The sequence below is a fragment of the Lissotriton vulgaris genome, chromosome 6, assembly GCF_964263255.1.
Source record: "Lissotriton vulgaris chromosome 6, aLisVul1.2, whole genome shotgun sequence".
Lineage (NCBI taxonomy): Eukaryota > Metazoa > Chordata > Amphibia > Caudata > Salamandridae > Lissotriton > Lissotriton vulgaris.
In genome coordinates this window covers 21,895,913-21,921,697 of record NC_141694.1, presented here as the reverse complement: position 1 = coordinate 21,921,697, position 25,785 = coordinate 21,895,913, and the positions used below count along the sequence as shown (strand labels likewise).

The window sequence follows — 25,785 nt, the reverse complement described above, 5'->3', positions numbered from 1 at the left end:
CTGTCCTGCTCCACATTTGGAAGGAGGACGGGGGAATTAGTTAGATGAGGAGGAGTGTTCCCATTCAGCCAGCACCACTCCTAAGGTGTGGCAGGCAACGTGAACCCCTCACCTGAAAATCCATCATCTTGGGATGGTGGGAAACCAACCTATCAGGGCTAAGGAAGTGCCCCTTCCCACAGGAAGTAGTCACTTAGAGGGTGTAGACACCCTAAAGGTAGGTAGCCCATTGGTTACTACCTGGTTCCTCCTTAACATCTCCTAAATGTAGTAGAATTTAGGTGGCTTCCCAGGACCTTGAACAGTTGATTCGACGGACAAAAAGAAGACTCAGACAAAGAAGAGCTTCTACCCAAGAACTAAAGCCCTGCTGCAGAGAAAAAAGGCGCCAAACTCTCTGCCTGCTGCTTCAAGGGCTCAACAATCGTGGCTGTGAAGTGTCATCCTGAACCTGTGAGGACTCCAAGAACCCTGGAGCTCTGCCAACCTTTAAGAAATTGGCAAGTACCTCCCTTGGAGCGAAGGCATCACTATCACTCCCTGCACACCAAAGGCAACGATCAAGAAAAGTTTGGTTTGTCGACATGCTGCTCCCCGATGACTTTGACGCATAACCCACACCAAAAGAGGTACAACCGTTCTGGAGGGCCAGATCTGATTCCCCACTACATATGGAGACACCAAGACCTTCCGGAGCTGCAGTGTACCAAAACCAGTGGTACCTGTCTCCCTTCAGCAAGCAGTGAGATGAAAAGACTGCTTCCTACTCCAACTTCCACAGAAGCAAGCACTCGTTGAGGGATGCCGAGAGCCCTGAGACCCACGTTGTGGGAAGCCCTGCTGTCCCGAAGTCGCCTCTCTAAGGTACCTCCTCCTGACCACGAAGACTTCTCGACTGAGTGTGCCCGGCTGACCTAACTACTCTGTACCCGGCCTGATCAGCCCCATAAACGACAACCTAGCTGCGTTCCTGTGGTCCTGAGACCCTTGCAACCTCCTCCCTCCAATGGGACCCACCGGACTTACACTTAAGTCCTCCTGCGCAGAGTCTTTCCATGTAGCCCCCTTCGTCATAGTGCACCAGCTACCATCACCTTCACCATTCTGCTCCCGGCCAAATCCGGGACCCTCCCGAACGTCTGCTGCTGGAAGTTTGGACCTAGTCCTGCCATCTTCCTAAAACGAGAAGGTCAACTTTGTGAAAGCATTACCTGATTTTATATGCAATTTTCTGCATTTCCCCATTGACTTCAATGGTGGTAATTGCCCACAAAAGTGATATATTTTTCTAAACTCTTAAAAATCTCAACTCTGAAAGTACTTACTACAGATTGAAGTTCTTAGTTTTAAAAATTACATAAAAATCGATGCTATTTTTATGACTTGGTCTCGGATTTATTCTTGAGTGTGTGTCTCATTTATTGCCTCAGTGAGTAAAACAAATGCTCAGCACTACCCTTCGATAAGCCTAGCTGCTCGCCCACACTACCGCAAATAGAGCGTTAGTGTTATCTACTTGTGCCTCTGTAAACCAATAAGGGACCCACAGGACTGTCTGCACAGTGTACCTCGTTTTAATGCACTATATCGAAAACCAGCTCTCGACAAAACTTTTAAAAGTTATTAGATCCTTCTTTGGGCAACAAGGGGACTGTTCACATCTTCAATATTTTCAGCCTTAAGCTTGTGCAGAAGTTTTTACTGGTAAAGTAAGGATTACATATTTGTAATATTTTGCCTGGGTTTGTTTATGTTTTGACTTCTTGTGTGCCTGTGGGATGTTTCATCCTCTTTCCCTTCCATACAGCAGATTTTTGCTGTGGGAAAGTTTCCACTCGATACAGTATGCCTGAGTTGGTTCTGGTGATAAGCCAATTAAAAGGCTGTAGGCAAGACTGCGTCATTAGGAAACGTTATGTCCGATGCCATAGGGCAGAGCTGTTGATCATGAGAGGTTATGACAAAGGCACCAGGCCTGTCCAGCTATAGTGAAAAGCATATGCTAAAGCCAATAGGCCTTTAATGGTGGATTGTTATCACACTGAGTTACAAGCAGGACATAGTTATTGTGTTACATGAAATCTCACCAGTTACCATAGCAAGGTTCGGATGTAGTTCACCCCCTCTGACACATACTATGATAATCCTTGTCCGGCCTCTTGAAAGAGGCTGTATATTGTTTTGCCGACTGTAATGTTGTGCATATTTGTATTTAAAAAATGGATGCATGATGGGTACCAACTTATGGACCAATCAGGAGGTCTGTGCTGGGTATGCTGACAAGGCATTGATCAAAGCTAGAGCGCCCTCTTGGTTCAATACAAAAGGCATGTCAGTGTCCATGGCTTTGAACTTTTATTATGAATCATTATGACAAAGCCAACAGACCTAGCTTGTTGGTTTTAAAAAGCATATGTAAAGGCAGCAGGCTTCTAAGGTTGGATTGTTCTTACATTGTGCTATTAGGCAGGTATTTTTTCTTACATGTAATTTCAGATTGCAGTAGTAGGCAAGAGGGTGACGTTGTACACTGGTCACAGGTCAGTCCCAGTCCGCCCAGTGCATCAAGGTAGAGGGACTTTAAAAATGCCTATAACTTACAATTTCTCTTGTGGTCTCTTGAATGTTCAAGCGCAGTCAGTGCTGTTAGCCCTGGACACCAGTGTTTTGTTCTTCTGAACTCGTCAGAAAAGCAAAGAGCCTTTCGGGTTAAACATGGCTTAGTGTCTGTGATCCAATCAGCTGCTTTTTTTCTGCCAACGTCACATTTTGCCCCCGATCGTCCAGAGGATGGTTGGGGGTTGTCTGCCCTTCATAAAGATGTGAAGAACAATAAACTGTATATGAGCCACAGACTGGATGTCACTCCTCTTACATACCCCTGAATTATTTTGGTGTTTCCAACTAGTCCTGATGAAGACTTCTCCTAAATAACTGATAGGGGTTGAAACATCAACACTTTTAAGATGTAGACCGCTATATATTGATATTCGTCTGAATGGCACTCTAATTCTAAGACAAAAATGAAAATTGCATTGCGAATGTGTCTACAATATTTCTACTTTGTTTACACTTTTAGCGAACATTTATTCACAAATGTCACTCTCATGGCACTGTTCACTGGAGCATCTATAGATTATATATTTGTCTGAATTTGTTTTGTCCCCCCCAAAGGACAGTAAATTCTGTCAATATACGATCTGTGTGCATTTTGTTTGCTACGGCAGGTAAACTAAGACTTGAGGCTATTTGTAGAGACAGATAAGCAACACAAAAGTTCCCTTTTCCTAAATTTTAACTTTGAATCTAAAAACAGCGGGTGCTATAACACAACTGGCTTACCAGATACGTGATCTAAATAAGGTTTAATTAAATGGATTTCCAGGTAGCTAATCAACTAATCCATTTAATTAAACCTTATTTAGATCACGGATTGCCTGTATCTGGTAAGCCAGATGGGTTATAGCGCCAACTGTTTTTAGATTCTACAAGTTTAAATTTAGAAAAAGGGAACTTTTGTGTGGTTTGTGTATCTACACCCATCCCTTTTCCAAAGATTAGGGTACCTACTCTATATTTTGACATATTTGTGGAGACAACCACTGTTCTCTTGCCCGGGTTCCCAGGGTTACAGGGTTGCCCTATATTTGAAGCTAGATTGACTAGATAAATCCAGACACATTGGTTACAACATTGTAACTTTGTATCCTCCTGCCCGTCTCCTCTTCTCCATTTCTTTTACAAATGTAAATGTCCTGAGCTGGCAGCATGCAAATCCATTAAAGTTTCAGGTCCAGACATAAGCTCTGGCACAGACTTGTCACTAACAGTTGAGAAAGTTAAGGGTGAGTGCTGACTAACGAGGCTCACAAATACTTTCGTAAGTTCAGGCTCAGTGCTGACTAATGAGGTTTACAAACAGCAGGTTGAGTGAATGAGTTTTACAAACAACTGAGTGAGTGCAGGCCGAGTGCTGACTAATGAGGTTTGAATACAGTCAAGTGAGTAAAGGCCGAGTACTGACTGATGAGGTTTGAATACAGTTAAGTGAGTAAAGGCCGAGTACTGACTGATGAGGTTTGAATACAGTTAAGTGAGTAAAGGCAGAGTGCTGACTAAAGAGGTTTGAATACAGTTAAGTGAGTAAAGGCAGAGTGCTGACTAAAGAGGTTTGAATACAGTTAAGTGAGTAAAGGCTGAGTACTGACTGATGAGGTTTGAATACAGTTAAGTGAGTAAAGGCCGAGTACTGACTGATGAGGTTTGAATACAGTTAAGTGAGTAAAGGCCGAGTACTGACTGATGAGGTTTGAATACAGTTAAGTGAGTAAAGGCAGAGTGCTGACTAATGAGGTTTGAAAACAGTTAAGTGAGTAAAGGCCGAGTACTGACTGATGAGGTTTGAATACAGTTAAGTGAGTACAGGTAGAGTGCTGACTAATGAGGTTTGAATACAGTTAAATGAGTAAAGGCCGAGTACTGACTGATGAGGTTTGAATACAGTTAAGTGAGTAAAGGCCGAGTACTGACTGATGAGGTTTGAATACAGTTAAGTGAGTAAAGGCAGAGTGCTGACTAATGAGGTTTGAATACAGTTAAGTGAGTAAAGGCAGAGTGCTGACTAATGAGGTTTGAATACAGTTAAGTGAGTAAAGGCCGAGTACTGACTGATGAGGTTTGAATACAGTTAAGTGAGTAAAGGCTGAGTGCTAACTAATGAGGTTTGAATACAGTTAAGTGAGTACAGGCCGAGTACTGACTGATGAGGTTTGAATACAGTTAAGTGAGTAAAGGCTGAGTGCTGACTAATGAGGTTTGAATACAGTTAAGTGAGTACAGGCAGAGTGCTGACTAATGAGGTTTGAAAACAGTTAAGTGAGTAAAGGCCGAGTACTGACTGATGAGGTTTGAATACAGTTAAGTGAGTAAAGGCTGAGTGCTGACTAATGAGGTTTGAATACAGTTAAGTGAGTACAGGCAGAGTGCTGACTAATGAGGTTTGAATACAGTTAAGTGAGTAAAGGCCGAGTACTGACTGATGAGGTTTGAATACAGTTAAGTGAGTAAAGGCTGAGTGCTGACTAATGAGGTTTGAATACAGTTAAGTGAGTAAAGGCTGAGTGCTGACTAATGAGGTTTGAATACAGTTAAGTGAGTAAAGGCTGAGTGCTGACTAATGAGGTTTGAATACAGTTAAGTGAGTAAAGGCTGAGTGCTGACTAATGAGGTTTGAATACAGTTAAGTGAGTACAGGCAGAGTGCTGACTAATGAGGTTTGAATACAGTTAAGTGAGTAAAGGCCGAGTACTGACTGATGAGGTTTGAATACAGTTAAGTGAGTAAAGGCTGAGTGCTGACTAATGAGGTTTGAATACAGTTAAGTGAGTACAGGCAGAGTGCTGACTAATGAGGTTTGAAAACAGTTAAGTGAGTAAAGGCCGAGTACTGACTGATGAGGTTTGAATACAGTTAAGTGAGTACAGGTAGAGTGCTGACTAATGAGGTTTGAATACAGTTAAGTGAGTAAAGGCCGAGTACTGACTGCTGAGGTTTGAATACAGTTAAGTGAGTAAAGGCTGAGTGCTGACTAATGAGGTTTGAATACAGTTAAGTGAGTACAGGCAGAGTGCTGACTAATGAGGTTTGAATACAGTTAAGTGAGTAAAGGCCGAGTACTGACTGATGAGGTTTGAATACAGTTAAGTGAGTACAGGTAGAGTGCTGACTAATGAGGTTTGAATACAGTTAAGTGAGTAAAGGCCGAGTACTGACTGATGAGGTTTGAATACAGTTAAGTGAGTAAAGGCTGAGTGCTGACTAATGAGGTTTGAATACAGTTAAGTGAGTACAGGCAGAGTGCTGACTAATGAGGTTTGAATGCAGTTAAGTGAGTAAAGGCCGAGTACTGACTGATGAGGTTTGAATACAGTTAAGTGAGTAAAGGCTGAGTGCTGACTAATGAGGTTTGAATACAGTTAAGTGAGTACAGGCAGAGTGCTGACTAATGAGGTTTGAAAACAGTTAAGTGAGTAAAGGCCGAGTACTGACTGATGAGGTTTGAATACAGTTAAGTGAGTACAGGTAGAGTGCTGACTAATGAGGTTTGAATACAGTTAAGTGAGTAAAGGCCGAGTACTGACTGATGAGGTTTGAATACAGTTAAGTGAGTAAAGGCTGAGTGCTGACTAATGAGGTTTGAATACAGTTAAGTGAGTACAGGCAGAGTGCTGACTAATGAGGTGTGAAAACAGTTAAGTGAGTGCAGGCCGAGTGCTGACTAATGAGGTTTGAATACAGTTAAGTGAGTACAGGCAGAGTGCTGACTAATGAGGTTTGAATACAGTTAAGTGAGTAAAGGCAGAGTGCTGACTAATGAGGTTTGAATACAGTTAAGTGAGTAAAGGCAGAGTGCTGACTAATGAGGTTTGAATACAGTTAAGTGAGTAAAGGCCGAGTACTGACTGATGAGGTTTGAATACAGTTAAGTGAGTAAAGGCTGAGTGCTGACTAATGAGGTTTGAATACAGTTAAGTGAGTACAGGCAGAGTGCTGACTAATGAGGTTTGAAAACAGTTAAGTGAGTAAAGGCAGAGTGCTGACTAATGAGGTTTGAAAACAGTTAAGTGAGTAAAGGCTGAGTGCTGACTAAAGATATTTTAATACAGTTAAGTGAGTAAAGGCAAAGTGCTGACTAAAGAGATTTGAATACAGTTAAGTGAGTAAAGGCAGAGTGCTGACTAATGAGGTTTGAAAACAGCAGGCTCAGTGTAGGCAAATTAGTTTTACAAACAACTGAGTGAGTGCAGGCCGAGTACTGACTAATGACGTTTGAATACAGTTAAGTGAGCAAAGGCAGAGTGCTGACTAAAGAGGTTTGAATACAGTTGAGTAAAGGCAGAGTACTGACTAATGAGGTTTGAATACAGTTAAGTGAGTAAAGGCAGAGTGCTGACTAAAGAGGTTTGAATACAGTTAAGTGAGTAAAGGCAGAGGGCTGACTAAAGAGATTTTAATACAGTTAAGTGAGTAAAGGCAGAGTGCTGACTAATGAGGTTTGAAAACAGCAGGCTCAGTGTAGGCAAATGAGTTTCACAAACAACTGAGTGAGTGCAGGCCGAGTACTGACTAAAGAGGTTTGAATACAGTTAAGTGATAAAGGCAGAGTGCTGACTAAAGAGATTTTAATACAGTTAAGTGAGTAAAGGCAGAGTGCTGACTAATGAGGTTTGAAAACAGCAGGCTCAGTGTAGGCAAATGAGTTTCACAAACAACTGAGTGAGTGCAGGCCGAGTACTGACTGATGACATTTGAATACAGTTAAGTGAGTAAAGGCAGAGTGCTGACTAAAGAGATTTGAATACAGTTAAGTGAGTAAAGGCAGAGTGCTGACTAAAGAGGTTTGAATACAGTTAAGTGAGGAAAGGCAGAGTGCTGACTAAAGAGGTTTGAATACAGTTAAGTGAGTAAAGGCAGAGTGCTGACTAAAGAGGTTTGAATACAGTTAAGTGAGTAAAGGCAGAGTGCTGACTAATGAGGTTTGAAAACAGCAGGCTCAGTGTAGGCAAATGAGTTTCACAAACAACTGAGTGAGTGCAGGCCGAGTACTGACTAAAGAGGTTTGAATACAGTTAAGTGAGTAAAGGCAGAGTGCTGACTAAAGAGGTTTGAATACAGTTAAGTGAGTAAAGGCAGAGTGCTGACTAATGAGGTTTGAAAACAGCAGGCTCAGTGTAGGCAAATTAGTTTTACAAACAACTGAGTGAGTGCAGGCCGAGTACTGACTAATGACGTTTGAATACAGTTAAGTGAGTAAAGGCAGAGTGCTGACTAAAGAGGTTTGAATACAGTTAAGTGAGTAAAGGCAGAGTGCTGACTAAAGAGGTTTGAATACAGTTAAGTGAGTAAAGGCAGAGTGCTGACTAAAGAGGTTTGAATACAGTTAAGTGAGTAAAGGCAGAGTGCTGACTAAAGAGGTTTGAATACAGTTAAGTGAGTAAAGGCAGAGTGCTGACTAAAGAGGTTTGAATACAGTTAAGTGAGTAAAGGCAGAGTGCTGACTAAAGAGGTTTGAATACAGTTACGTGAGTAAAGGCAGAGTGCTGACTAATGAGGTTTGTAAACAGCTGAGTGAGTGCAGGCTGAGTGCTGACTAATGTCTGTAGTTGACAAATGCTTGTGTAATGGGAGTTAGGTACTGGCCAATGAGGTTTCCAGATAGTCACACACTCTGAGCACTGACATCCCATAATGACACAAGAGATGCTGATAGTGACGCGCCTCCTGGCTCATCTATGCACCTGATGCCTCGTGATGGGAACAGCAGCACAGTCAGTCTGCGCAGACCCCCCCCCCCCCTTCACTCTTTCTCCACTCCTGTCTGTCACCTCACTTTGACGCACTGGACAACGAGCAGGCACCCTCTTGCCAAAGCCAGCCGATGAAACACCCTCAAGAACATCAGATAAGGGTCCCAAAAGAGTTCATCCGAGCTGCCAGCATAACACAAGTGATAACAAGCACACCTGTCTCTCACACTTCTTCATACAATGATACAACCCGCTAACAGCCCCATCGGTGCTCACCAGGCGCTACACAGACCACTTCCCAGCATGGGAGCGCTGCAAAGATCACACACTTCCGACCAGACACCCACGCGGCAGAGAGCGCTACTCAGGCAGATAAGCGCCTCTCCGGTGCGCCCCTTACAGGATTAGTAAGCGCTATACACAATACTATAAACTACACTATCCCGTGAGAGCCCCCTGCCCCAAGCACAGATGTCTGGAGCCCAGCGCCTCCTCCACACTGGACCCTCTGCAGATCTCTGTGCCTCAGAGCTGCCGACGATCACAGGCGCGGAGGGAGGCGCCGTGATTGTAAGTGAAGCCGCGAGGTGAGTAATGCTCCCCGTGCCACCCGATACCCTTCTGTGCCAAGGGGGCCAGGGAGGAATTTTAAGGAGTCATTCGATGAGTGGAGGCAGGCCGTGGGTGAATTATTGATGGAGGCGAGCTGCGGCCTCCTTCGGGTCAGGGCACCGAGGCAGAGAGGGCCAAAGGGGCCCAGGGCTCCCACCCCGGGGCCCACAGGAGCCGCAACTTTATAAAAGTAGAAGTGAAGCACGTACACGCCATCAAAGCGCTTAGAGGCCCCGGGTGCTTTACATAGCACAGAAGTGCACGCAGCGCACTCCCCTCGCCCCGGTAGGGCGCAGACCCCCGTCCTTCCAAAAATACCCCAAACCCCGTGCGACCCTCCTTGGGGAAACCAGCGCCTTGAGGCGGTTCATTTATATATCCAATATTGCACGAATGCAATGTGTTCTATTCGTCCATTTGGCCATCCAGCCACTTTTCATCCATCCATCCATTCATTCATTCGGTCGACTACTTGAAATTGTTTGCATTGTACCCCCCCCCCCCCCCCCCCCCCGCGGCTGCGCCCCCTGTCCCGCTGCGCCCCCTTGTGTACATACCTGTCCGCTCTCCGCCTCCCCCCGCTGCCCCCAGCGCCCTCCTCATCTTCCTCGGGTGTGAAGTCGGAGGCTGGCACGCAGCACCTGCAAGAGAGGGCACAGCGGGTGTTATCATTGCACGAGGCAGCGGAGTGGTCTGCTTTTTATTTGAATTTTAAACTATCCCTTCAACTCAAGCTACATTATAACTCCATCTGAGACAAATATAAAGTAACTTTACCCCCTACAAGGAAACCCAGTTAAGTCCTGCATTTAAATGGCTACACATGCAGAGAGTAAGAAATGCACTTTGAATGTATATATAATAAAACTCTGAGCGGAACCTGCCCTGCTGACTCTCCCCCAGCCCTCAAGACGTCCATGTTCCAAAGGCAGTGTGTCGGTCAGGAAGCCTGCGTGGGCACAGTTCAAGGGGCGCTGCAGGTGATGAAGCAGGGAGCATTGAAGGGGGGCTGCAGGAACGGCCCCTGGGTGCCGCTGGATAAGCCCCCTCCATGGATGCCTCACCCCCTCATGGACGGTCCACCTGCAGGAGTCCCCGCACTCCCTGCTCCCGCAGGAGCCGCCGGTCTCTGCTCCCTGAGCTCCTCGGACAGACTCTATCCGGCCTGGGAGTCCGCATCAGGTGACGCCCCCCCCCCCCCCCGCCGGTGTCACCTTTAAGCATCTGATGCATTTTACATAAGTCTGCGTTTTACAAACTTTGGGGTGTTTGATGTAAATGTCTTCGAAGAGGAAACCGACCCCCTCTCCTGCCACTGCCAGGCAGCAGCCATGAACAGCAGAACCCCGGGGACCCCAAGGAGTCTGAGCCCCCAGGAAACTGGACAGAGGGACAGAAAACTGGAAGTACAGAGGGTGTCTGGGGTCAAAGAGCACGTGACGTCAGAGTGCAGGACGAGCCGCCGTGAAACCCAAACTGTGACCTGTGAGCGGTAAGTGACACTGGGATTTACAGTGTCATTCAGGGATCGCCAAGGGTCACAGCCGCAACCCCTGGCTTACCCTTTGCGACCCCTGGCCTCAGAGGTGGCAACATCAGCGCTATTAACAGAGTGGCAGCTCGTCCTATGGATGGAGGTTGGGCTGGAACTCCACTCCCTGCTTTCTCTCAGTTTTTTATGACACTAATAGTGAATAATGTTTCATCGTTCACTATTAGTGCAATACAAAATGCAATCAAGTTTGCTGCAATAGGCCTTCCCTGGCAGGGGAGAACTAAGTAAAAACAATGTTTTTAAATGTATGTTGTGTGCGTGCTTGCAGGTGAACGTGTGTTTACGTGAGAGAGTGTAAGTGTGAATGTATGAATGTATAAGCGTGAGTGAGTGACATCGAAGATCAAAGGACCTGTGATGTCACTTCCGTTACCCACGGCATTTTGATGAATTGTTTATGAACATGCAGTTTGCAATTTTTTGCACCCCGGGGCACATTATCAAGATCGGCGTTTAGATTATCGCCGCTTTATTGGCAGGAAACTGCCGCTAAAGCGGCGATAATGGGCTTGATAATAATATGCCCTTGTGAATTCACATAGAAGCCCAGCTTCACACCCGAACATGGGCTTCTATTGGAATTCACAAGGGCATATTATCAAGCCCATTATCGCCGTTTAAGCGGCAGTTTCCTGCCAATAAAGCGGCGATAATCTTAACGCTGTTCTTGATAATATGCCCCTCAGTGAGGAAAAGTGGCGCTGAAGTCCTTGTCCCACCACAGATTTATAAGAAAGTGAATCAAGGTTTGCGGCTGGATACAAATGATTGAAGGTAATTCCATTAAGCCATTTTTCTTCTATTGGAAAGCAAAGTTTCCTAAGGGCTAGATGTAGGTAACAGGGAAATACCGATTCCTAAATACCGAATTTTACCAATTCGGTATTTACGAATCGGTATTTCAGATGTAGGTAAGAATTCGGTAAAAAATACCGAATTCTTAATATTCGTTATTACCGAATCGGTAATTGAAATTCGGTAATAACGAATACCTACCCATTCATTCCTATGGACTTGGAGGCCCATAGGAATGAATGTGAAGACATTAGGTATTACCAGTTTGGTAATAGTGGGAGGTATTTTCAAGGGTGCAGAGGTGTCCAAAGGACACACTGTTGCACCCCTGAAATGTGCATGTGTGCACATGTGGCGCACATACATGCCCTAAGGGCATGGATGTGTGCCACATTTCAAAAATCAAAAAAGTGCATTTTGAAAGGAAATCGCTACTTACCACCAACTTGGAGTTGGTGGTAAATAGCGATTACTTAAGGCTGAGGTGCACTGTTTTAAGTGCTACCTACATTGCATTTAAAGAATCAGTATCAGCAATTCCTTAAATGCATGGCCGTGAGGAATCGGTATTGAGGCATCGGTATTTACCAATTCCTTATTACCGATTCCTTCCTTACATTGCACATGGCTAAATACCGGTCGGTAACGCTTAAATTTACCGAATTTCGGCGTTACTCACCGGTATTTAGCCACCTACATCCAGCCCTAAGTCACTGGTTCCCTTACAAGTAAACACCTAAAATGTCTTCGGAATCATAACACAAAAGCCACATCTAATGACATTATCACAAGCAGAGACATATCTCCAACCCCGTCTTCCATTTCATTAGTTCCCAAAAATGTGGCAGTTTTGTGACTTGGGGTCCGCCCAGAAAGTCGTCTTCCTGTCCTTCGGGGGGTGGTGAGTGCCGGTTACTGCTGCGGTTTGTGCTTCCCATCATGGTCTGTCCCTCCCGGTCCTCCTTTGCTTGCCCCTCCCTCTACTGCCGCCATGAGCTGCAGTGTCGGGCGCTAAGAAACGCAGGGCCTGGGTGCGAGATTGGCCGGTGGGACACTCCATCACAAACGTGACTGAGATCCCGTCCACCGTATTACAATTGCATTATACGGATGGAATACTCCATCACAAACGTGCCTGAGATCCCGTCCGCCGTATTACAAGTGCATTATACGGATGGGATACTCCATCACAAACGTGACTGAGATCCCGCCCACCGTATTACAAGTGCATTATACGGATGGGATACTCCATCACAAACGTGACTGAGATCCCGCCCGCCGTATTACAAGTGCATTATACGGATGGGATACTCCATCACAAACAAGACTGAGATCCCGTCCGCCGTATTACAAGTGCATTATACGGATGGGATACTCCATCACAAACGTGACTGAGATCCCGTCCGCCGTATTACAAGTGCATTATACGGATGGGATACTCCATCACAAACGTGCCTGAGATCCCGTCCGCCGTATTACAAGTGCATTATACGGATGGAATACTCCATCACAAACGTGACTGAGATCCCGTCCGCCGTATTACAAGTGCATTATACGGATGGAATACTCCATCACAAACGTGACTGAGATCCCGTCCGCCGTATTACAAGTGCATTATACGGATGGGATACTCCATCACAAACGTGACTGAGATACCGCCCACCGTATTAAAAGTGCATTATACGGATGGGATACTCCATCACAAACGTGACTGAGATCCCGCCTGCCGTATTACAAGTGCATTATACGGATGGAATACTCCATCACAAACGTGACTGAGATCCCGCCCGCCGTATTACAAGTGCATTATACGGATGGAATACTCCATTACAAACGTGACTGAGATCCCGTCCGCCGTATTACAAGTGCATTATACGGATGGGATACTCCATCACAAACGTGACTGAGATCCCGCCCGCCGTATTACAAGTGCATTATACGGATGGAATACTCCATCACAAACGTGACTGAGATCCCGTCCGCCGTATTACAAGTGCATTATACGGATGGAATACTCCATCACAAACGTGACTGAGATCCCGTCCGCCGTATTACAAGTGCATTATACGGATGGAATACTCCATCACAAACGTGCCTGAGATCCCGTCCGCCGTATTACAAGTGCATTATACGGATGGAATACTCCATCACAAACGTGCCTGATATCCCATCCGCCGTAATACAATTGCATTATACGGATGGAATACTCCATCACAAACGTGACTGAGATCCCGTCCGCCGTATTACAAGTGCATTATACGGATGGAATACTCCATCACAAACGTGCCTGATATCCCGTCCACCGTATTACAAGTGCATTATACGGATGGGATACTCCATCACAAACGTGACAGAGATCCCGTCCGCCGTATTACAAGTGCATTATACGGATGGAATACTCCATCACAAACGTGACTGAGATCCCGTCCGCCGTATTACAAGTGCAATATACGGATGGGATACTCCATCACAAACGTGACTGAGATCCCGTCCGCCGTATTACAAGTGCATTATACGGATGGAATACTCCATCACAAACGTGACTGAGATCCCGTCCGCCGTATTACAAGTGCATTATACGGATGGAATACTCCATCACAAACGTGACTGAGATCCCGTCCGCCGTATTACAAGTGCATTATACGGATGGAATACTCCATCACAAACGTGACTGAGATCCCGTCCGCCGTATTACAAGTGCATTATACGGATGGAATACTCCATCACAAACGTGACTGAGATCCCGTCCGCCGTATTACAAGTGCATTATACGGATGGAATACTCCATCACAAACGTGACTGAGATCCCGTCCGCCGTATTACAAGTGCATTATACGGATGGAATACTCCATCACAAACGTGACTGAGATCCCGTCCGCCGTATTACAAGTGCATTATATGGATGGAATACTCCATCACAAACGTGACTGAGATCCCGCCCGCCGTATTACAAGTGCATTATACGGATGGAATACTCCATCACAAATGTGCCTGATATCCCGTCCGCCGTATTACAAGTGCATTATACGGATGGAATACTCCATCACAAACGTGACTGAGATCCCGTCCGCCGTATTACAAGTGCATTATACGGATGGAATACTCCATCACAAACGTGCCTGATATCCCGTCCGCCGTATTACAAGTGCATTATACGGATGGAATACTCCATCACAAACGTGACTGAGATCCCGTCCGCCGTATTACAAGTGCATTATACGTATGGAATACTCCATCACAAACGTGACTGAGATCCCGTCCGCCGTATTACAAGTGCATTATACAGATGGAATACTCCATCACAAACGTGACTGAGATCCCGTCCGCCGTATTACAAGTGCATTATACGGATGGAATACTCCATCACAAACGTGCCTGAGATCCCGTCCGCCGTATTACAAGTGCATTATACGGATGGAATACTCCATCACAAACGTGCCTGAGATCCCGTCCGCCGTATTACAAGTGCATTATACGGATGGAATACTCCATCACAAACGTGACTGAGATCCCGTCCGCCGTATTACAAGTGCATTATACGGATGGAATACTCCATCACAAACGTGACTGAGATCCCATCTGCCGTATTACAAGTGCATTATACGGATGGAATACTCCATCACAAACGTGACTGAGATCCCGTCCGCCGTATTACAAGTGCATTATACGGATGAAATACTCCATCACAAACGTGCCTGAGATCCCGTCCGCCGTATTACAAGTGCATTATACGGATGGAATACTCCATCACAAACGTGACTGAGATCCCGTCCGCCGTATTACAAGTGCATTATACGGATGGAATACTCCATCACAAACGTGACTGAGATCCCGTCCGCCGTATTACAAGTGCATTATACGGATGGAATACTCCATCACAAACGTAACTGAGATCCCGTCCGCCGTATTACAAGTGCATTATACGGATGGAATACTCCATCACAAACGTGACTGAGATCCCGTCCGCCGTATTACAAGTGCATTATACGGATGGAATACTCCATCACAAACGTGACTGAGATCCCGTCCGCCGTATTACAAGTGCATTATACGGATGGAATACTCCATCACAAACGTGACTGAGATCCCGTCCGCCGTATTACAAGTGCATTATACGGATGGAATACTCCATCACAAACGTGACTGAGATCCCGTCCGCCGTATTACAAGTGCATTATATGGATGGAATACTCCATCACAAACGTGACTGAGATCCCGTCCGCCGTATTACAAGTGCATTATACGGATGGAATACTCCATCACAAACGTGCCTGATATCCCGTCCGCCGTATTACAAGTGCATTATACGGATGGAATACTCCATCACAAACGTGACTGAGATCCCGTCCGCCGTATTACAAGTGCATTATACGTATGGAATACTCCATCACAAACGTGACTGAGATCCCGTCCGCCGTATTACAAGTGCATTATACAGATGGAATACTCCATCACAAACGTGACTGAGATCCCGTCCGCCGTATTACAAGTGCATTATACGGATGGAATACTCCATCACAAACGTGACTGAGATCCCGTCCGTCGTATTACAAGTGCATGATACGGATGGAATACTCCATCACAAACGTGCCTGAGATCCCGTCCGCCGTATTACAAGTGCATTATACGGATGGAATACTCCATCACAAATGTGCCTGAGATCCCGTCCGCCGTATTACAAGTGCATTATACGGATGGAATACTCCGTCACAAACGTGCCTGAGATCCCGTCCGCCGTATTACAAGTGCATTATACGGATGGAATACTCCATCACAAACGTGACTGAGATCCCGTCCGCCGTATTACAAGTGCATTATACGGATGGAATACTCCATCACAAACGTGGCTGAGATCCCGTCCGCCGTATTACAAGTGCATTGTACGGATGGAATACTCCATCACAAACGTGACTGAGATCCCGTCCGCCGTATTACAAGTGCATTATACGGATGGAATACTCCATCACAAACGTGACTGAGATCCCGTCCACCGTATTACAAGTGCATTATACGGATGGAATACTCCATCACAAACGTGACTGAGATCCTGTCCGCCGTATTACAAGTGCATTATACGGATGGAATACTCCATCACAAATGTGGCTGATATCCCGTCCGTCGTGGTACGAGTTCCATAGGATATAATGGAATTGTAATATGGCGGAAGGGATATCAGTCACGTTGTGACGGAGAAACCTTGCCCGCCAAGGACGTAATCAGTCCCTTAGTACTGGACGGTGTAGCGCGTCCCCTAAGGAACAGAGACTGTCTTGGATGCCAAAGATGATGTGAGGTGGTTCTGGTGGGAGTGAGAGAGTCTTCATGTGGATTAACTCCATGAAATGTCTCCCTGAGCTGACCACGCTGGACTCTGACCCGGGTTGATCAAGGTGCATTAACTTTTAAAGCAGCAGCTCTGCCTGGGGTGACCGCAGGGGACTGACCGTAGCCCTGGCAGGCTACTCCGCTCTCACTGACCCCAAGGATCCTCTGCTAGGTTGGGTCGGGAACCAGGAACACCTGAAAATGCTGCTCTGGAGATAATCCCTTGGACTCCTGCCAGGACCGAGCTCACAACTCTTCTGGAGAGAAGGAGACCCTCTCAAAAGACACCCACGTCACAAGTCTGCGAGGGCCCAAAAGCAGAGACTCATCTGATTCTTCTTCAGAGCTGGTGTCCGGTTCCGTGGTCAATGGCCCCAATATTGCTTCCTCTGGGCGAGTGAGATGGAGGCAGGAGTCCCTCAGATCCTGGCAAAGCGCACACCTCTATTGCTGGCCACAAATCAGGGAGTTATGGTTGTTTGTGTATACAGTGACATAATGTGAGGTACTAAGGTGACACGCTAGGCCTGGGTGCTAAATTCTGTTCCGCTCGCAGAATTTGCGGAATTTGGGTAATTTCGCGTTCCACGGAGAACTAAAAATTGCCCAAAATTCTGCATTCCGCGACTTTCGCGAAATTGTTTGCTTGTTCGCGTTCTCAAATGCGTGTTCGCAAGATATTTCCCCCCTGAGCACGCAAACAGCGATTGCGAACAGTAAAAAAGCATCGCGAACAAGCAATTCCGCGGGTCCGCGGAATTTCTGCGTGTTCGCAGAGATTTTTTAGCGTATCGCGGAGATCTGCGTAACACGATTACTCAAATTCCGCCCACCCCTATGACATGCTTCCACATGGTAAAAAAAACACACTTATTTTTTTATTTTAAAGGGATTGCATCATGTTTACATTATGTTTTGCATGATATACATGCGAATCGTATTCATGGCTCAGCTTACTCATGGACTCTTATAGGCCAAGCCAGACCCATGGCTCAGCTCTAGCATGGCTCACCCTGTTAATTTGCCTTTGAGCCCTTCTCTTATTTGCAACTCAGCCTTAGTGCATAGGGCCATCAGTCACTTGATAAAATGATTTGGAAAGCTCAATGACCAAAACATGCAGCTCTTCCCACATGCACCAAGTTGACAACCATCAGGGCGTCTTCAGCACAGATGAGAGAAGTGTGTTGAGTGACAATACATATAAAGTAAGTGATCCCAGTGCAGGGACTCCAGGCTGTTGAACGTAACAGTTGTCATGATTTTTCAGGGAGAACTACCAGGTCCAAGTAGGATGGGCAGGGGTGTAGTTTCAGCAGGGGTGTTTGTGGTGTGACACCCCTAATTCTTGGTTTGGTAGCTGGGTCTGGGGGCCCTGAGTCCGGTCTGCTATGTCTGTAACAGTTTTTCTCTACTGTCTCATTTGACTACGAGGTTTAAATTCGTTCTTTTTTTGGGCCAGGATCTTAAATATATATAATGAACGGTTTTCCCAAAAAGTAGTAAATCTGTACCCATATTAGTACTCCATGAATGGGTGCAAATTTACTACCTATTAGAATTCGCAAGCATTGGCAGCAGTAGGATTGGAAAGCTGTGCTATTCTCAGATTACCAGGCATCAACTGGTACTCAATCACCAAAAAGCTGGCGAGATAAATATGTGCATATAGTCTAATCAGTGGCCATCACTCGGGTAGCATTCCCATCCACTGTTTTTAGCCCACCTCGACAGTGGTCACCGATGCAAATCAGTGCTAACCCTGGTCCTCATGAAAACAGACCATTGTGAACATTTGATCGTCTCACTCTTCCACCCTGCTGCCCACTGCTATTTTAGTTGGGAAATTTGGGATTTAAAACCCCTGATCTCACCGACTAAGGTATGCTTCTGCCTGCAGGCCGCAGCCTTGCACCATTCAAGTTACAAGTGTTTTACAGTATCGAAGTGGACAGAAGGAATATGCTACTTACCAGTATGCGTCTGTTCTTGGCATGTAGGGCTGCTGACATTCATATCTGTGCATAGATCGCCGCCTAGTGTTGAGTCCGGATGATTGCACATTGTTGTCCTGGAAGAGTCTTCGAAGTATCACGAGATAGGTGGCTCCTCCTCTGGACTACAGTGCGCATGGGCATCCTCTCCATTCTCAGATTATTGTTTTTCGCCATTGTGGCAGAGGTGGAGTGTGATACAGTAAGAGATGTCCATGCAAGAGAGTAAGAGTAAGAAAGAATGCTACAGCTCCGACAGGCACAGGGGAGGAGGGTGGGCGATATGAATGTCAGTAGCCCTACATGCCAAGAACAGATGCATACTGGTAAGTAGCATATTCCGTTCGAGGCATGTGGGCTGCTGAATTCATATCTGTGCATAGAATGTATAACAGTTTCTCCCTTAGCGGTGGCTACCCGTGCCAGCTGCAGCAGTCTAAAAAAGAGTTTTGAGAACAGCATGTCCTACAGCTGCTTGGAGTGCACATCTACGCAGTAATGTTTGGTAAATGTATGTATGGTTGTCCATGTGGCTGCTCTACATATTTCCTCTAGAGGAATGTTCCCTAGGAAAGCCAGGGATGCTCCCATTTTGCGTGTGGAATGCGCTCTTGGAGGCACTGTTAAAGTACGTTTAGCTTTAATGTAACATATTTGGATGCATTTAACTATCCATCTAGTTAAACCATTTTTTGAAATAGGGTTACCTTTGGGCTGTGGTGAAAAGGCAATGAACAACTGTTTCGTCTTCCTGAAATCTTTTGTCCTGTCTATGTAATATAGTAGAGCTCTCTTGACATCCAGTGTGTGCACAGCTCTTTCAGGTACTGTCTGTGGATTTGGGAAGAACACTGGCAGTTCTATTGTTTGATTGATGTGGAAGTGTGATACCACTTTGGGCATGAATTTAGGGTTTGTCCGAAGCACGACCCTATTTGCATGAATTTGAATGAATGGCTCTTGAATAGTTAGAGCTTGCAGCTCGCTAACTCTTCTAAGCAAAGTAATGGCTACAAGAAAAGCCACCTTCCATGTTAAAAATTGTATCTCACAGGAGTGTAATGGCTCAAAAGGTGGTCCCATGAGTCTGGTTAAAACAACGTTTATGTTCCAGACAGGTGAAGGTGGGTGTCTTGGGGGAATTACTCGTTTGAGGCCCTCCATGAATGCCTTAATTGCAGGCACTCTGAATAATGAAAGGTGCTGCCTGTTTTGAAGGTAAGCGGCTATGGCCGCTAGGTGTATCCGTATGGACGTATAGGCTAGATTGCAGCGGTGTAAGTGCAAAAGATAGCATATGATATTTTGAATGGACGCGTCCAGTGGGTTTATCTTGTTGTTGTTACAATAAATGACAAAACGTTTCCACTTTTACGCATAGCAAAATCTTGTTGTAGGCTTTCTTGCCTCCCTGATAATATTCTTGCAGTCAGGAGGTAAGTTGAGGTAGCCGAACTCTATGACATCAGAAGCCAGATCGCAAGGTTCAGCTGCTGCGGATCTGGGTGCTGAATGTCTCCATGGCTCTGCGTTAAGAGACTGGGTGTTAGTCGTAGTTTTGATGAGGTACCACGGAAAGTTCTATGAACGTGGTGTACCACGGTTGCCTCGCCCATGTTGGAGCAACTAGGATTAACGTCATGGAGTGCTGGCGCAGTTTGCGTGCCACCAGCGGTATTAGTGGTGCTGGTGGAAAAGCGTAGGCAAATTTGCCTGACCAGTTCATCCATATCGCATTGCCCTGAGACTGCGGGTGTTGAAACCTTGCGGCGAAGTACTGGTATTTTGCGTTTTCCTTTTTGGCGAACAGATCTAGCTCTGGTTGTCCCCACTGTTGGAAGTATGGTTGAAGTACTGAGGGGTGAATCTCCCACTCAGGCACTTGCTGGCTGTGTCTGCTGAGCAGATCCGCTATCTGATTGTCCTTGCCTGGGAGGTGCTCCGCCATGAGAAACATGTTTCTCTGGATTGCCCACTTCCACACTCTGAGCCAGATGTGACAGCTGTGGAGAGTGTGTTCCTCCCTGTTTCTGTAGGTAGTACATTGCAGTCATGTTGTCCGTCCGGATCAACACGGTTTTGTTGCACAGATGTACTTTGAAGGCTTTGATTGCCATAAAAATTGCCATCAGCTCTAGCAGGTTGATGTGCAGTTTCTTCTGCTGCGTGGTCCATAGGCCCTGTACTGTGTGGTGGAGGACATGGGCTCCCCACCCTATCAGGGATGCGTCCGTTGTTAGCACAATTTGTGGTACAGGCTCCTGGAACAGTCGTCCCTTGCAAAGGTTTTGTGGTTTTCACCAATGTAGAGAGGTGTATGCACGACTGGTCACCAACACTAGGTCGTTTAATTGCCCCTGAGCCTGGTTCCACTGCCGTACTAGGCACTCCTGCAGCGGACGCATGTGAAGTCTTGCGTGAGGGACTATGAAGATGCACGAGGTCATCATGCCTATTAGTTGCATAAACACTCGGGCTGGGAGTGAGTGTTGTGGCCTGAACTTTTGGATGAGTGTTTGAATGCTGTTTATTCTGGCAGAATTTGGTTGTGCTTTTGCTGCCAGAGTGTCTATTGTTGCTCCCAGATACTGCTGCACGTGGGCCGGCTGAAGATGGGATTTGTTGTAGTTCAGCGAGAAACCTACACTGTGCAGGAGGTGAATAGTGCGCGACATGTGGCTGGCACATTGCTGGGCTGACTGTGCTTGTATCAGCCAGTTGTCCAGATATGGATAGACATGTATATGCTGTCTTCTGAGGTGTGCAGCTACTGTCGCTAGGCACTTGGTGAACACCCTTGGGGCTGTCGTCACCCCAAAAGGGAGGACCTTGAATTGGTAGTGTTGGTTTAGAATTGTAAACCGGAGATATTTCCTGTGTGCCGGGTGTATAGGTATATGGAAATATGCGTCTTTGACGTCCAATGTTGCGAGGAAGTCTCCTTGACTCAACAGTGGCAACACCTGCTGCAGAGTGATCATGTGGAAATGCTCTGATAAGATGTATTGGTTTAGGGGCCTGAGGTCTAAAATTGGTCTGAGAGACCCGTCCTTTTTGGGGATCAGGAAATACAGAGAGTACACCCCTGTACCTTGGTGTTCTAAGGGTACCAGTTCTATGGCCCCCTTTTATAGCATGCTGATGACTTCCTGCTGCAATAAGTGTAGGTGTTCTGCGGACATAGGACGTTGTCTTGGGGGTATGTTGGGCAGTGTGGAGTTTAACTCTAGGCAATAGCCATGCTGTATAATTTGTCTCACCCACCTGCCTGTAGTTATGGTTTTCCAGACTGGCAGGAACTGCTGTAGTCTTCCCCCGACCGGTGTTAAATGGTCTGGGGGCAGTGACAAGAAGTCACTGTTTGGTGTTGGTGGATGATCTGGAGCTGTTATTTCCTCGTCCTCTACCCTTGGTGTTATTGCCACGGTATCCACCTCTACTGTTTTTGTTGTAGGTGTTTAGCGTGTTTCCTTTACTGTACGAGGTTTGCTGTGTTGAGGTTCCTCTAACAGCTCCTCTGTTCCCGGAGCGACGAAAGGAACCGCCTCTATATTGCTGTGACTGCAAGGCACCCATAGACTTGGCTGTCTCGGTGTCCTTTTTCATTTTGTCCAGTATGGTGTCCACATCAGGACCAAATAAGTAGTCAGGGTTAACAGGTTGATTAAGTAGAGTGGTTTGAACTTTATTTTTAAACCCAGAGATATGTAGCCACGCATGCCTTCTGAGCATGACACTGGTGTTGATAGCCCTGGCTGCTGTGCCCACTGCATCTAAGGCAGATTTGATGGATGCGTTAGATATGAGCTTTTCCTCTTTTATCAGGAATTCTGCCTGTTCCTTATAAAGGTCTGGTAGATGTTGGAAGATTTGCTCCAGTGTGCCGTAGTGCGTCCTGTCATACCTGGCTAACAGGGCCTGCGTGTTTGCAATTCGCCAAATGTTAGCTTCTTGAGCAGCCACCCTTTTGCCAGAGGCCTCTAGAATTTTGGACTCCTTGTCTGGAGGTGGAGCCTCGCCAGAGGTTTGAGAATTAGCACATTAACGTGCATTGGAGACGACTAAAGAGTCTAAAGGCAGTTGACCCTTAATGTATGTAGGGTCAACTGTGGCTGGCCTGTATTTTCTCTATATCCTAGGGTTAATGACCCTTGCTCTGGTTGTGTTTTTAAATATGTCCCCTGCATGTTTAAGCACCACTTTTAGCATTGGCAATGTTTTGACGTTTTTCTCAGAGGTGCTGAAAGTGTCAAAGAGGAAGTCTTCATCAATGGGATCCGCATGCATCTCCACATGGTGATTATATGCTGCCCTTTCTATTAGTGCGTTGAAGGCAGCTGTGTCCTCTGTAGGCGATGTTTTAACAGGGTATGCAGTATGGTCAGGAATTGTTTGAGAATCTCCAGGATCTACAGGGTCAGTCCATGGCTGAGTTTGTGTGTCCTGGTCAATAACCGTCGGATAATTATACTGGTTATTGTCCTCATACTCCCCATAGTCATCTGTGCGTGTGGGCGAGTACATATAAGTCTCTTGCACATATGGTGTGATAGTCTCAAAGAGAACTGGAGATGTTGAGGTGTCTCTTTTCCTCTTCAGAGGTATTTTGTAGGACTCAACGTTAGTTTCAGGCCTGATTTTTCTTTTTAATAGGGTAACCTTCCCAGTATCAGGGTCAACATACAGTTTGGACTGTTCTTCAGGTACTTTAGCTCTTTCCCCCAATCTTGGCCTTTTTGGCTGGGCCGGTTCGAATCCACTATCTTGTTGGACCACCCTTGGCTTAACGTGCGGAGGAAGTCCGAATTTTATCAGTCCGAGAGACTTTGGTTGTTGGACCGTTTTGGTGGACTGTATGTTCTTTTTTGGACCCGTGGTAATCGATCCGACTGTTTTTGGTTGTTCGATAACCATCCTTTGGTCCGGTGTCGCCTTCGGAGCTTGCTGCTTCAGAGCGATGTTTTGTTCCCTTGGTTCGACGGAGCCCTTCGGCTCGAGTCTGGACTTTTGCTTAAGTGTCTCGGTGTGCACTTGCTTTGGTTGTTCGACTCGTAGTTTGGGATCGACAACCGTTGTCCGTTCGATTCTATTCTTTGCGTTGCTAGGCGTCGACGTCGATGTCGTCGGCTCGACGGCCTTCAGCTTAATCGCGGACATAGGAGTAGTGGTTCTAGCCTCGACAACCTTTGCATGCAACCTCGACGACCTGTTTTTGTTTGGTCGGCTTCGACGGATCCGCCCTTTTCGGTCCGAAGAATGGGATGTCGATTAGTTTCTGTTTCTGTTTGGTTACCATCACTTTCGGTTTCATTTTTCCCAAAGTTTGGTAATGTCGCACCGATGGCTCTTGCAATATATTCTTAGCCGGGCTTAACCGCGGGGCTATAGAATGTGCGACCTGATCTTGGCTAAGGCCTTCCGGCGATGCCTCGACCTGAGCCTCTGGATCTGAACCTGCAAATGTATTGGGCTCAGTAGTCACGGGCGGCCCATTGTCCTCGCTGGAGTCGTCCTCGACGGCTCCCATGCCTGGTTCGTCGTCCCCTACCTCGATGATGTCTTCCTCGTTATTGACGTAGTAGTTGGAGTCGTGTTCAGACCCCTGATCCGACTGCTGATCCGAGTCTTCAGGCTCGACGACCTCTTCGTCGTCTTCAAAGATGTTTTCTAGCTCAGGCGCTGACCTCTGCATCGTCTGTCTCGCCGCACCTCGAACCCAAAGAGTCTTTTTTGATCGAAATTGAGCACAAGCTAAGCAGTCGGCTTCGTTGTTTTCAGGAGATAAACACTTATTACAGACTGAAAGTTTATCAATGTGTGGGTATTTAGAGTTACAGTTGGGGTATCGCTTGAAAGGACTTCGTTCCATCGACGATTGGCCCTGGTGTCGAGAACGCCACGCGGCCCGATTCGACGTCCTGAGTAGAAAGAACAGGAATAAGTTGTTGGTACCGATCGAAGATACAATACCGACGCCCCGAAGGCCTTGTGGCCTTTAGAAAGTTATAAATCTATTTCCGAACTCCGAGTAACGAAAGTACATCCGAACCCAATGGCGGAAAAAAACAATCTGAGGGTGGAGAGGATGCCCAGGCGCACTGTAGTCCAGAGGAGGAGCCAGCTATCTCGTGACACTTCGAAGACTCTTCCAGGACAACAATGTGCAACCATCCGGACCCAACACTAGGCGGCGATCTTTGCACAGATATGAATTCAGCAGCCCACATGCCTCGAACATATTGATACAATTATAGGGTAAGGTGACCAGCTGAGCTCATGTCATTGGTGACACAATTTGCCAGCCTGGTGGCTTCCTTTAAAGACCTAATGTATTTTGGGAGTTGTAGTCATGGTTCAATGGAATTAACTGGATTCACACACATAAAGGCAATCATCTGTAAAAAATGGCATTGAACATGGAGACACAGATAGCATGGAGTCACTTTGAGATTATTTAAAGGCTTTTAATGTTAGACCCCAATTTTCCAAGCCATTTAATCCCTGGTCTGTAGGGTTGGAGAGACCCATCATCATTCAGTAGTCACAGTGTGAATGATCAGCTGACTAACTCAGGAAATTAATAAACCTATGTTTATTATAGCTCACATTTTTAGGCGCTTTATTACCAGATGAAGTAAACAAAACTGTTCAAATTAAGCTCAGAAGATAAAAAGGGATGGGGCTTGAACTATGAATGACAGGACACTGTTAGTCTATGCAGCAGGTCCTCAACCCAATAAACTATCATAACAATTTACTGCTTTAAAACAAACACAAAGAACCAAACCTCACTCTAGGAATGTAGATATGTCGTAGGTGAGATAGCGCAGCCAGGCTATGCGGAGAACCTCCAGGGCATGGCGAGCAGCGGCCTCAAACGACCATGTGTAAGAGCTTCCAAGGCTGGAGCTGTCAATCCCTTCGGGGTCGCCAAAGTGTAGAGCTGTTTCTGGTAATAATAATCCTGCAAGCAAAGAAACCCAAGCTGTAGAGAGAGTCGAAGTGCAGACTTTCACAACCATCACAAATAGCTGGTGGTCTACATGGAGCCCCACAATCCATGCCAACATAACCATCATGTGTGCGCCTACACCTGAGGTTTACCCAGAGGGCACTGCTCAGACTACAGGGGGTGCAGTTTAAATCGTATTTTGGGGCCCGTGTTTGGAACAGCTTCGAATTTATGATCCAATTTGAG

The 25,785-nt window shown here is 46.2% G+C and overlaps 1 protein-coding gene across 1 annotated transcript in view; it reads right to left on the bottom strand.

Moving 5' to 3' along the window:
- The window catches only part of LOC147706721 (uncharacterized), a 507,439-nt gene that overhangs the window by 65,119 nt on the left and 416,535 nt on the right, over positions 1–25,785 (bottom strand). Inside the window, exons 14-15 of the mRNA XM_086925573.1 lie at positions 25,380–25,551; positions 9,476–9,559 (exon numbers count right to left, since the gene is read on the bottom strand). Coding sequence (XP_086781699.1) covers positions 9,476–9,559; positions 25,380–25,551 — 256 coding nt within the window. The remainder of the gene's footprint in view (positions 1–9,475; positions 9,560–25,379; positions 25,552–25,785) is intronic.